General features: G+C 38.1%; 1 protein-coding gene across 2 annotated transcripts in view; it reads right to left on the reverse strand.

The window, feature by feature from the left end:
- Positions 1–14,472, reverse strand: part of si:ch211-246m6.5 (von Willebrand factor D and EGF domain-containing protein) — a 99,888-nt gene that overhangs the window by 38,583 nt on the left and 46,833 nt on the right. For both annotated transcript variants that reach the window (XM_049471255.1, XM_049471254.1), the window contains exons 15-16: positions 7,375–7,511; positions 3,631–3,792 (exon numbers count right to left, since the gene is read on the reverse strand). In XM_049471255.1, coding sequence (XP_049327212.1) covers positions 3,631–3,792; positions 7,375–7,511 — 299 coding nt within the window. The remainder of the gene's footprint in view (positions 1–3,630; positions 3,793–7,374; positions 7,512–14,472) is intronic.

The raw sequence follows: 14,472 nt of genomic DNA on the forward strand, positions 1-14,472 counted from the left end.
GACTGCAATCCTTCAACATCTCTGCATATTTTATTATCCTCCTCCTAACCTGGTCAGGAACCCACTGGAACACAGGAGTTGGTTGTGTTGGTGTTGTGTTAGTGTGTGTTGTGCTGTGCATATTGAAAACTGCTGGAATATAATCAAGAGGAAGATGGATGATCACAAGCCATCAAACCAAACTGAACTGCTTGAATTTTTGCACCAGGAGTGGCGGCATAAAGTAATCCAAAAGCAGTATGTTAGACTGGTGGAGGAGAACATGCCAAGATATGAAAATACATTAAAACTGTGATTAAAAATCAGGGTTATTCCACTAAATATTGATTTCTGAACTCTTAAAACTTTATGAATATGAACTTTTTCTTTGCATCCTTTGCAATGCTTCGCATCTTTTTTGTCCTTTTTTGCCATTTCTCATTTTCTGCAAATAAACGCCCTAAATGACATTAAACAGTATTTTAGCCAGTCACACAAGGACCAGTGCTTTAATACATACACACGACTCTATACACACTGTTAGCTCTTTTTAACTAAAGGTAAACACTCTGGCTCTGGAACTGGTTCTGTTCAGGTGTATAGGAACCATTGTGCTTTTTTAGTGAACCAGCCTGTGCTTGCACATATTTTAGTGGAATTGGGGATATGAAACATAAAACGTCATCAACAGAGGAAGCTGCATATAATGGCTCTCAGTTCCTGCTGCAGAACCTACTACAACCTACTTTAGTTCCAAGTGAGAATTTTTTTCAGGTTCCAGAACCTATTTTTGTTGGTGAAAATGCGGCACACTTGTCAAAATTAGGTGTACAATTCGTAACGGAAAAAAAGTTCATTGTTTTTGAAAGAGTGCAATTTCAAATGTAATGGTATTATGTTATCACTCTATTAGTGCCATTTAATGATTTAAAAGGACAATGATATCACAATTGTTCGCAAAAAAATTTATAGTGACAGAGATACCACTGATGGGGGACTAGTGGATGACCAACACAAACTGTGCAGCAACAGATTCAGAGCTTCCGTTTCGGACTTTACTTCATCTACACGGTGGAGCTGCTGTATGTAGGAGTGACTAATAGAGTGAACACAGTGTTTAAAAACTCCAGCAGCACTGCTGTATCTGATCTACTTGTATCAGCACAACATTAATACAGAAACACACCACTACAGGGTCAGTACCACTGGAGCGTCAAGAACAATGACCCACCACCCAAAGAATAGAACTACAAAGTGCTCCAATATGATCAGTGGAGGTGATAAGATAGATGGACAGAGATTGCAGAAAGAAGGAGGTGTTCATAATATTCTGACTGGAGTGTGTAGAAGAATGTGTATTCTACGGTTTGTTGATTTTGCCACCCCCGCTGTGGCCTGCGGTCCCTGATGCCCCGCAAATTAATGAGCGTGTGGAAGGTGATGATGATACTGTCTATAATCCATTTCACCCAAAAGCCTCTGACTTTAACTTCACCTTCCAAACACTCCGCACGGCTCCGTTAGCGTTCACACTCGCACTAATGAAGCTTTCCATCACTCTACTGAGCTCAGAGCTCATTTACACACAAACACACACACGCACGCACGCGCGCACGCACACACTCACTCACATAAACTGATCCTTTTAAGGAGAAACAGAACACAGGATGTACAACAGGATTGAGTTTGCGTTGCACTGGTTAAGTATAATCCAATTTAAAGACTATTACCCCACATACATGTTTTGAAAATTTCATGTTTTGAAAATTCTACTTCATTTAATCGTTTTAATTAGTCATTCAGAGTGGGTTTGGCATTAAACTCTCTAGACCAATAGAATCAGACCTTAAAAATATTTGCTGTTGTTGTATTCAATAATTTTTTAAAGGATATTGAATTTTTTTTATTTTTCAATTCCAATATTTTAAAATGGCAATAGAATTATTTTTTGCAATTACAGTGTCTAAGCCGGCAGTGGCTCTGTATGAATATTCATGAGCAAGACCCAAAATCCAGTTTTAATTCAGTGAAATAGAGCAGGGTTAAACAGAAAGAGCACTTTTTTTTTTCTCTTTTTCCTCTTACAAAAAACGGCTCACGTGGCATTCATTCAAACTAGAGACCACAACTAGACATTAAAAATGAATTTAAAAACGATGGAATTACACATTTAATGCACTACTTGGATGTGGACTTTTTTATTGCATTGTCAAAGTATCGGATTGGGACTCAAATCAAAATCAAATGACTCAGACTCAGACTTGGGATGAATAGGGATCAGAACATCCCTATTCATGACATTGTTGACACTGTCTATACATGAGACTTTAAGGGTTAAAGGAATCCAGATTCATGTCAGGAACATTAAGGATAGCTGCAAAGTCAACAAACTGGCAACAAACTTGCCTAAAGTCAACGATGTACTTAAAGAAACGTCCCGATCAGCATCCGAGGAGCCATAAATACGCTAGCGTAGCATACATCCGCTGTCATTCCAAATGGAAAACTTCTGCACCTATTTCCCGCCTCGCTGCGCTGGTGATGTCATATTTTAAAACAGCCTTCCCTGACTCACGCTCACGCTCACACACGTTATTAAGATTTCCCTGAAACGGTTTTCCTGAAGCGAGTACGGAGCGCAGTCTCCGCCATTAAAGCCGCGGCTGTGAAGGAGACCGGCGCTAACTGCTACGCTAATGTGCTGATCTGATGCTCAGCCGAGACGCCTCAGGCGGATCGGGATCTGAGGATTTGTCCTCTGCTGACGTCCCCTTAAATCAGGACCGCTTTCAGCTTTATAGCCCTCCATTTATTTCCCTACGAAAGTGCGCGCACACACACACACACTTGTCCTTTTAATCGACCCACAGGGAACATGAGCGCTTCTCACCTGAAGACACAAGAGCCTCCAGAAACTGCGCTCCAAACAATCCCTAAACCCTTAAACTAGCTGTTTACTCAGTCATGACTGAGGCCTAGTTTAGACTACTTTACACTGTCAACAGTTCAGCACCGGAAATTAATCTACACATTTAAAAGTTATCCTTAAATCAACAGGGAGAACATTTAAAAGGAGTGTACATAAAAAAAAGTAAAAAAAAAATTAAAAAAAGATAAATGCTGTAATGCTGTAGAATAACTGTAATAGTAGAATAAATTTACACAAAAAAAGAAAGAAAATTAATAAAATGTTAGAAAATGTTAGGAAGCAGTGTAATCTGTATAATGTAAAATGTGTAAAATCTGTGTAGCTTTAAAAATAAATAAAAACGGTTACAAATCTAAAAGTAAGCAACCAAAAAACAAGTTAATATGAACCTAAAAAGATTGAAATGATTAAAGGCAATAGAATTTAAATAAACGCCACTCCATGACCTTAATGTGCTCTTTTGTTGCCTTGGCGGTATGTTTTTGGGTCATTGTCATGCTGGAAGACCCACTCACAAACCATTTTTAATGTTCTGGAGAAGAAAAGGAGGTGTAATGCTGTAACTTTGGTTAAGTACGCTAAACTTTGGATGCAGTGTGTGTGTGGAAGCAGCACTTACAAATAAATACAGATAAATTAAAAGTAGCTTAAGCTATACATTTCACCACATTAATCTTAATCTAGTCTTTAATGGAGTTAAGAGGTTTTAAGACCAAACATACTTTAATCTCCCATCGTGCGTACGGATGCTCCTCAGCCAAGAAGTCTATGGTGTCTATGGCCATGCTGCTGAGGCGGGGAACCGTGCAGTCAACAGCCTTAGAGCTCAGGAACAAGGCTTTAGTCTGCTGCTCCTCTCCACCGATCCAGTCTTCATTCACACGCTGTAAAACCATAAAACACAGTCAGTAAACATGATCTAAATGATATATAACAAGATGTAGAAAATAAAGAAATAAAAAGGGATATTGGGTTTTACTTAACTTAGTCCTGGCCCTTCAATAAAGTAAGTAAAATTGGCTCCTTAAAAGAGAAGGGATATTGGCTCCTTAAAAGAGAAGGGATATTGGCTTTTTAAAAAAGAAAGGGATATTGGCTTTTTTAAAAAGAAAGGGATATTGGCTTTTTAAAAAAGAAAGGGATATTGGCTTTTTAAAAAAGAAAGGGATATTGACTTTTTAAAAAAGAAAGTGATATTTTCTCCTTAAAAGGAGAAAGGAATATTGGCTCTTTAAAAGAAAAAGGAATATTGGCTTCTAAAAAGAGTAAGGAATGTTGGCTCTTTAAAAGAGGAAGGGACATTGGCTCTTTAAAAGAGAAAGTAATATTGGCTTCTTAAAAGAGAAATGGATATCGTTTTTTTAAAAGAGGAAGGGACATTGGCTCTTTAAAAGAGAAAGTAATATTGGCTTCTTAAAAGAGAAATGGATATCGTTTTTTTAAAAGAGGAAGGGACATTGGCTCTTTAAAGAGGGAGGAATGTTGGCCAGTTGCTTAACTAAGAAGTACTGACACTTTAATACGGTAAGAGACATCAGCCCTTCAATAAAGTGAGGGACATCTGCCTTTGAATAAAATAAAGCGATATCAGGCCTTTAGTTAAGAAAGAGAAATGTGTCCTTTAATTAGGTGAATGATACGTGTTTCGTTTTAATGCTGGATTTGATGTAGGGGATTCTGATGTGGGGTACGCTATTGAAGGATGATGTTTAATGATTGGTTGGTTGGAGCCTGAATGTGAAAACACTCTGAAATAATTTGTACTGATGAGCATTCCGGTCCGAACGCAAGCAATAGATAAATCATAAAGGAATAAATTAGAAATAAGTGTATTCGAATGGCCTGGATGAAGGACGATAAAGCACTGCTGACACTAAGCAGCGCTGTGGCCTTCTTATTATTTGTTTTGTGAAAATGACAAGAGAGTGAGAAGAATAGAGAGGAGGAGAAAGAATAAATATTCAGGGTCTTTCAGCCTTTGGACAGGCTTAAATTCAGCACCTGAGGAACCAATTCTGAACCCTCACCTTCCAGGTGCAACTGTATATGTCCACCACAAAGTAGCACAGAATATTTCAGCCTCATCAAACTCAATTTTTTTTCTTCACCATATCTACCAAACATCTGTAGTGTAGCAAGTCTCTTAGTCTAAAACTACCTTCAGCAAGTTTGGAGGCTATATTTTAGCCTGGTTATTTCTCTGTGTGAACTGTAACAGTGTATGAAACTACCTCCACCGTGTTTAAATGCTGTATTTTTTTGCCTGGCTAGCTCTCTGAGCTGAAACAGTCTGAGAAACTACCTCTACCATGTTTGGAAGCTGTACTTTAGCCTGGCTAGCTCTCGCTGTGAGCTGCAACAGTGTGTAAATCTACCTTCACCATGTTTGGAAGCTCTTCTTCAGTCTGGTTAGCTCTTGCTGTGAGCTGTTTATCTACTTATCTAATTTTTCCAAAAATAGTTGGTGCGTCTTATGTATGAATTTTGAAGTCAGGTTGTAATGAGCAGTAAAGCTACGCTGCTGAAGTACAGTTTTATACAGGAGTTTCAGTTATGTTCTCCAGCCATATTAGCATTAGCTGCTAACCGTGCTAAGCACTAGCTCTTTCGCTGTTCAGAGGTGAGTGTTATGAGTCTGTAGCCTGCTGCTAACCCCAGCTAGCACTGCTAAAGCAGCATTAGCATTAGCCGCTAACCGTGCTAAGCACTAGCTCTTTTGTCGTTTAGAGGTGAGTGTTATCAGCCTGTAGCCTGCTGCTAACCCTGGCTAGCAGTGTTAAAACAAGCTTTCTGGGACAAACCGCTAGCTAATATCACCCAGGCTTACCAGAACACCCAGGATTCCTCAGTGAAGTGCTGTTCGGCAGCATTTACTAGCGCTAACCACAGCTAGTGCTAGCAGTTATAATCCAGTGAACCGTATACTGCAAAAATATGGTAATTGTGAAAGATAAGACAATAAAAGACACGTTCAAACAACATATCCCTGCCCTGCCCTCCCCTACATGCTCTCTATTATGTTATATGGTGACTGACAATGGTTTGAGTAAGGGCCTGATTAATATTTTTGATATTTATTCTCATTTATTTCTCCTGAGACTGCCTCTACCCTCCTCCTCTTTCTCCTCCTCTTCCTCACCACACTCTGTGTTAATTATGAATGGAGACAGATGGCAGAGAGATATTAAGCAAGACCCATAAACCCTCAGTAATGGAATATTATAAAGTACTGTGTCAGTAAAAGCAGGATAAGGAGATATATTGATGGTTCCGGGAAGAGATGACTCAAAGTGTTCAAAGCATAAGTGTAAATTATGCAGGGTGGGCAGGGACACAATTCCTGTAATTGTAATTGGTTCTAATCACTTCATTGTTTTGTTCTGAGACCTCCCCCTGACTATAGCTGGTTCTAATCACTACCCTGTTTTCTTATAAGACTATATGCTGAAAACGTCTGGTTCTAATCAACGCTTTGCTTTGTTCTAAGTTCTCCCCTGACTATGATTGGTACAAATCAATACCTTGTTTGGTTCTGAGACCTCCCCTTGAGTATGATTGGTTCAAATCATCAACTTCTTTTGTTCTGAGACCTCTCCTTGACTACAATTGGTTCTAAATCAACACTTTGCTTTGTTCTAAGTTCTTCCCTGACTATGATTGGTACAAATCAATACCTTGTTTGGTTCTAAAACCTCCCCTTGAGTATGATTGGTTCAAAACACCACCTTGTTTTGGTCTAAGACATCCCCTTGAGTATGATTGGTTCAAATTAACACCTTGTTTAGTTCTGAGACCTTCCCTTCAATATGATTGGTTTCAATCACCACCTTGTTTTATTCTAAGACCTCCCCTTGAGTATGATTGGTTCAAATCACCACCTTGTTTGGTTCTGAGACCTCCCCTTGACACTGATTGGTTCAAATCACCCACTTGTTTAGTTCTGAGACCTCCCCTTGAATATGATTGGTTTCAATCACCACCTTGTTTTGTTCTAAGACCTCCCCTTGAGTATGATTGGTTCAAATCACCACCTTGTTCGGTTCTGAGACCTCCCCTTGAATATGATTGGTTTCAATCACCACCTTGTTTTGTTCTAAGACCTCCCCTTGAGTATGATTGGTTCAAATCACCACCTTGTTCGGTTCTGAGACCTCCCCTTGACACTGATTGGTTCAAATTACCAACTTGTTTTGTTCCGAGACCTCCAATTGAGTATGATTAGTTCAAATCACCACCTTGTTTTGTCCTAAAACCCTTCCATAGAGTATGATTGGTTCAAATCACCTACTTGTTTTCTTCTTAGACCTCCCCCTGACTGTGATTGGTTCGACTGACCACCTTGTTTTGTTCTGAGACTTCCCCCAAACTGTGATTGGTTCTCATCATATGTTGTTTTGTTCTCAAACCTCCACCTGACTATGTTTGGTTTCAATCCCTGCCTTGACTCCTCTTTTTTGAAAGCTTACAGTGAGTTTGGTGACAATGCAGGTCAGTTTTGGTGAGTCGATGAACCCAAGTCCAAACACTCTCACGGTGCTACAGTCCAGAGCACGGACATCACACACTCCACTGTTCTCCAGATCAGTTAGTTCGATCGGCTGGCCTGAAAACACACATAAACAAACACATATTAAAACACACAACACATCCTGTGCTGGATCATGAAAGAGAACTGCAGGTTTCCCAGCTGTCAAGAGTCAACAGCTGGGAACATAAATCAAGAATCAACTTTTTTTTTACCATTGTGTTATCTAGTAGTGCATACTGGTCAGCAATTGTTCTGAACACATTCCAATAATAGCCAATGGAAACAGAGCACACAAAGTTTGTGGACCTCACAGAAAAACTTTACTAAGGTGCTGACAGTATGACTCGTGGATTATCAGTTCAAATCCCAGATCAAGTCTGAGAGAGCACAATTGGCCTCGCCCTCTTTCTGCGTAAATAGATGGAGCTTTTTTCCCCTCATCACTCCTAGTGTGATCTTGCTCAGCACAGGCATCTGTTAGCTGATGTATCGGAGCTGGGTCGCTGTGCTTTCCTCAGAGCGTGCTACTCACCCAGTCATGCTGCATCAGCGGCTGATTTCATATTGCTCTGAGGAGGCATGAGCTAGCCTTCAACCTCAGACTGAACTCAGTCTGCTGACAAGCAAACTTATAAATAATTAATAAAAAAGATTTGTTGGGACTGCTTTTCTATATCGCTTTAATCAATCAATCAAATCAATCAATAAAAAAAACCAACCTTTATTAATTATCCATGTTGATTAGGCTAGGGATAGGTGTTACAATCCTACTAAAATATATATTGCAGGACACACCCTTACACACACACACACACACACACACACACACACACACACAGCTTCTTCACGCTTCAGTCTAAATGTCATTTGTTTCTCTTGGCATGACCTGGCTACACTCTGGCCTTGGATGGGTTGTCGCAATAAATCTCTCTCTCTCTCTCTCTCTCTCTCTCTCTCTCTCTCTCTCTCTCTCTCTCTCTCTCTCTCTGAAGCACAGAAGTCACACATGTACAAAACCTTTATCAGAAAGAATCTCTAAAAGTATCAAAGTAGGTGCAGTAACACCTTTACAGAGCAGTAGTGAGTAATGAGTGTTTAAAATAAATAAATAAATGTAATATACTGTGAAATCATCTTAATCTTGCAAAAACCCATGATATGCATTTTGGGTAATACCGCTCAGCACTACTAATAATATAGAAAATAAAAAATCAAATACATTTTAAGCTGGCACCGGTTTCTGACTGGCTGTAGAAATTTTGACTGGGACTCCTGCCATTTCTTTTTAATAAATTGATTGTAATGATGTCATGTGACCACTAGATGTTACTGGCAGTGTCTCCATATGATGACAAAAGGTCAATGTTTAAAAAAAAAAAAAAAAAATCAATAAAGTGTCAGGGAGCAGAGAACCAGAAATGTAATGTCCCCCATATAAGGATGCATATGAGCGGTCTCAAGAGGTTATGAGTGCACTGACCATTACATTGGCTACAATTACACTTTAGTACCCTGTAGCATAATAGTTTAAAAGTTCAGCGTACTTTAGTCCACTACAGCCTGTGGTTTTTCAACTGAGGAAATGAAGAAAAGAACAGTAACATTTGCTAATTTAATAACTAGAGTTATTAGCATGCACCATAGTCATTTTGCTAATCAAGAAGAAACAGCTGCTACAAACTTGTCCGGACAAAGAGGAACATAAAGAAGAAAGGAAGTGCGGGAAAGAGAAATGTCATTTAGGAGGCAGTACTGAAGAGATTTAGCAGCTGGAACCTGAAGGTTATGCAGAGATAACGGTTCTTTTTGTGTGCTGTGTCACCTTGTCCTTCACTACAAAATACAACCAAATTAAGTTTAGGAATTCAAAGCACGACAATGTGTGAAAAAGGCTACAACACTCTACAACACCTTAGAACAGATTCAAGAACAGCCGAAAGAGCTGAAAAAACAAGCCAACCTCACCTTGAGACAGCAGAACTATGTGGAGCAGTCAGAACCCAAAGCCACATAAAAATAATCCCAAAGTTATTTTAATACACATGCATATTCCGCATACTTCTGTCTTTGTGAACGTACTGTACATCACAGTGTATTGTGGATAATTTACACTGAATAGATAAGCTTAGAAAAAAAAAAAAAAAAAAGCCATAGCTGCAAAATTCAAAATACAACATTTTGGGATAATCAAGCCAATATTCCAATAATCTATATTTATTTAACTAGGAATATTTTTGTGTTGGGAATTGTATGCATTCATGTTTCGCTGTAAACAGGCATTCATTTGTTTCAGGTGTATTTCACTCACTTTCAAATGATGCGCATGAAAGATACAGTGGCTTGCATAAACATTTCTGAGGTCTGCTACCTCTCTATCCCACCACTAAAAAAAATCACTTACTGCTGTCTTCTATTTTTCTGTACAGCCTTTTTTCTTATGTCTATTGGGTTTCAATACAGTTTATTGTTGTTTTTGTTCGGTTTAGTGTGATTTTTCTGTTTACATAGCCACACAAATGACATGTTTGTGTCACGTTCATTAAAAAAGAGCAAATTTGGCCTGTTTAAACTGTCTTTTTAATGCGACTTATATCTATTACCGATGCACTTTCACAAAAAAAAAATAATTACTTCACCTGAAGTTTCGGTTTCGTCCTTGTCAGAATATCAAAAGCTGGGTTTACCACCGAGAACTCTCTCAACCTTGCTGTAAAAAGGATATATCATTCAGCTACAGACAGCCAATCCTTTCCGCACACGTTATTCTGTCCTGTTGCCGCATTTGGCCATTTCGTTAGAAACACTAAACACTATTAATTTTAAAGGACGCAGGCACGAGACGTGAAAATAAGACAGGGTGTTGGCAGGGTGTTGGATAGCTATGAGCATCGCAAATGTGCCTTGTGCAGAGTGTAAGATAGTAAGTAGTTTCAGTCTTACGAATCAGATATTAAAAATATCAGATTTAGAGCCCTATTTTAGTGATCTGTAGCACAGCAGTCAATTACACATTGTGCAGCTTGATTTAGGGTGTGTCAATGTGCGCCTTGCACATCTCAAAACGTGTGAATGGCATGAACTAAATCCCTTACTAAATCATCAGTGTATCACTTGCTAGTCCCTTTAAGAGTCAGGGGCTTTCTGACTTTGAGGAAACTGAAATGTGAATTTTGATGTTCCTACACTGTGCTCTTCAGGGCACAGTCTAGGGGTATGTTTTTTTTTTACCCTCTTCTTCCCCCTTGTATCCCTCTAACTGAAGAAATGATTGGCGGCGCGTGCACACGCTGCGGCTTACCCTGTCTTCCTATCCTGTCCTGTTTCCCCCTTGTATGTTATTGTATGGATGGGTTGATGGCTAATTTCGCTGGTTGACCATGTGACAATAAAGGCAATTCTGATTCTGAAGATAGAAAACATGGCAGATATTTACCTGAACACTCACTTCCAGACCACCACACCCATTAGTGTAGATTTATCCATAAACTCTTAAATGAACTGAATTGAATGAATAGACACAAGAAGTATGGATTTGGGCCACTTTTACCTGCTGTGTGAACACATCCCAATTTGTGACATTGTAACCATCACTGTACTTTAACAAGAACACAAAGATTCTGTAAAGATCCAGTGTAGTGGACAAAGCACACCAACTAAGGCCTTTTAAAAGAAATAGTACAGTGGAATTAGTGGGATGTGTTAGCGTTAGCTGTGAGTAATAGCTTTCAGGACTTTGCTGGCTTTCAGCAAAAACAGCTCTTATTTTTCATTTTTCTTCTTTCCTTTCCAGTGCGCAGACCTCAGCTGCCTGCTGTGCACACAATCTCTGCAGACGCAAATTAATTTACACCGCATTTCCAGCTCAAACTCAAAATAGATGCACTTATGCTGAACGCTAGGCTAGGCTGAAAGCTGCGTTAGCGTCAATGGGCCGGGGGAAGGAAGAGGCTGAGCGATATTGAAGTTAAAATGAGGACTCGCTCTCTTTATCTCTTGAGGCTCAACATTCAGGCACTTACGCTCTTACTTTCGCTGGTTTTGTCCCAGGCTAACTCCAGATGGCGTGTTTTTTAATGTGCTCATAAAAGCCCAACGCTAACGATATCTTAAAAAAGGAGAGAAGTTCGCTTGCTCTTCTCCGAGGCTCCGCACAGAGCCAGCTAATTAAAAATAACAGATAGCACACAGATTTGTGATGGAATCACTCTTCCTCTCATTTCTTTCCATCAGGATTCTGAAGCTTTATGCGACTAGAAACTCGTACAAACACTGATGTTTCCATGTTCTTCTGAATGAGTGAGTGGATGTGTGAATGCTGGTCTGCTAAACTAGCTTTAGGTTTAACCTAAACAAATAATCAGCAAATACTTAAACAAATAAACAAATAATCAATCTAGTTACACACTGAAAAAATTACGAATAAAATGTACTTTTAAAAAGTATATCAACTTTCTGCATTTGCTTTTCTAAAATAAATTTAATTTCAGATTAATTTAAGTAACTGAAAGTAAAGTTTCAATACTTTAATGTTACATAGAATAAAAAAGTGAACTGAACTTCAGTCAATCCTTTCTTTTAGTAATTTTTACTTAATTTATTTTTACTGAATCAATCCTTTCTTTCAGTAAACTTTACTTAATTTCCTAAATTACCTAATTACAATTACTTAATTTATACAATATTACTCAAATAATTTATTTTACACACACACACACACACACACACACACACACACACATATATATATATATATATATAATTTTTATATTTTATTTTTTTATTTTATAAACAGACGAAGTCTTACTGTCTCAACACATGGATGGCATGTAGTTTTTAGTATACTAAAAAGAATGTTGCATGCCATCCATGTGTTGAGAAAATGTAACGTGTGTTTTAACTAATATTTAAATTAAAATATTAAAATTTCAGGAATTAAAATATATTATGTATAATTAATTATTTCAGTAATATTGTATAAATTAAGTGATTGTAATTAGTTAATATTGTATGCTGAAATTAAGTAAAGTTTACTAAAAGAAAGGATTAATTCAACAAAAAATTAATTAAGTAAAGATTAATAAAAGAAAGGATTGATTCAGCAAAAATAAATTAAGTAAAGTTTACTAAAAGAAAGGGTTGATCCGAAACCAAAAAAAGACATCAATTAAAGCACTGCAATTTTGTTTAAACTAAGTTCTTAATTGTGATGAATGAAAGTGTGTAGGGTTTTGGGGTTTGTGGCCTGAAGTACCAGTATAAAACATTGTGTGGTTTGGGACGGGAACAGCCTGAAACAAATGGAACTTGAGGAGATCAGTCTCTAAAGCAAGAGGCCCAGCTGGCCATAAACAGAGCGATGGACTTCAGAAGAACAGGACTGATGGATCCTTCTCCGCTGTGTGATCAGTCGGCCAATTACACAGATTTATCCCGCCACCCCGGTCCCACAGCGGACAGCATAAATCAGAGCGATCCCAGTGATGGGTAAAATGCACAGCTCCTTTATAAATAACCTCTGTCGTCTCTCCATTCAGAGAGAGATATGGTTTCTATCACTATGACACTGTTACCATAAATCTATAACAACACTCAGGCTGCTACCGCGGCTATGCTAACACACTTCACTCCATGTTTATAGACAACAGTGAGTCATACAGTGACAGAAACCAAATAGACATGTCTGTTGGAAATAACGGAAGACCTCCACATGCTACAATGAGGCATGCAGTATGAATAGTGGTAATCAGTTACTTGTTAGCGACCATTAGCCTAAAGGTCTTTAGCTCCAGTGTAAAACTAAAGAAGCCAAACTTCAGACAATGCGCATTATGTTACTTAGAAGTAAAAAAAATTCTAGCTGACATTATTTGGATATTATACTCTTCCTGAAGTTAGATATACCTAATTATATCAATACAGCCACTTTATTTTAGCTGTGGTTCACTTTTCAGCAGTTACATTATTTTAGTTGCACATTTAACTACCACAACAGTGCCATTTTAATAACCAATGTACCTAAATAGTGAAATTTTAGTCATAATTTTAGCTCTATAGTTATATTCTAATCATATTTTACTTCTAGTCAAAACAGTAGTGTTTTTTATAACATACATTAACTTAAGTAGTGTTATTTATACTTGTAGCTAGTTCACTTTTTTATGGATCTGTTTCTTTTAATCTTTCTGGTAAACAGGATACATTTGAAGCTGCAGGTTAGAGGTTCTACTTTTGAGATTTGGTTCCATTTAGTTGTTTTTCTTTATGATATGATGATATTAGGGCAGTTTTTCATAGAGTTTGCACTTACAATCTTAAACATGTTGTTCATTGGAGTATTGGTTCCTCTCAGGGGTTTTAGGGAGGTTTGGTGAGTCTTGGTTCCTCTTGATCATATAAAGATTCTTGTTTTGAGACTTGGTTATTGTCAGAGGTTCTTTGTCATTTTCTCCTATTTCACCTTATGCTCTAATTGAGGTTCTCCTTTTGAGTCTTGGATCCACTTAGTGTTTTTTCCCCATGCTCTTTAAAAGTGGTGTTTTCTCTCAGTGATTATTCTTTGTGCACACAGTAGGTAGTTCTCTGTTTGAGTCTTGGTTTCTCCTAGTGTTTCTACCTCACCATCAAAAAGAAACACTTGTCACAATGACTTCCTCTCAGTGGTTCTATTTCATGCTCCTAGTAAGTTTTTGATTCCTCTTAGTGTCATTTCCTTATGCTCAAAAAGGTTCTTGTTTTGAGCGCTCAGTGGTATTATATATCAGTGCTATTTTGTTATGGATTTACCATGGTATTACTTTTACTACAGTCATTTGAAGATAGCTTAAAACTTAAAATGCAGTCAGTCTTCCTGTAGCTAGCCCTGTACAGCTTATACCTTTAATATGGAAAAAGCCAGTTTATTAAGAGGTAGGCAACTTAGAATAAAATTACAAAAATGTGATAAGTGATGCTGGATGCTTTATGTAGGTAAATGAATGCAAACAGAGTATAAAAATGAGTTTAAACCTGCCATTTGTTGGCCATCCTGGTCAGAGGA

This window comes from Astyanax mexicanus, chromosome 23, assembly GCF_023375975.1.
Source record: "Astyanax mexicanus isolate ESR-SI-001 chromosome 23, AstMex3_surface, whole genome shotgun sequence".
NCBI classification, from domain to species: domain Eukaryota; kingdom Metazoa; phylum Chordata; class Actinopteri; order Characiformes; family Acestrorhamphidae; genus Astyanax; species Astyanax mexicanus.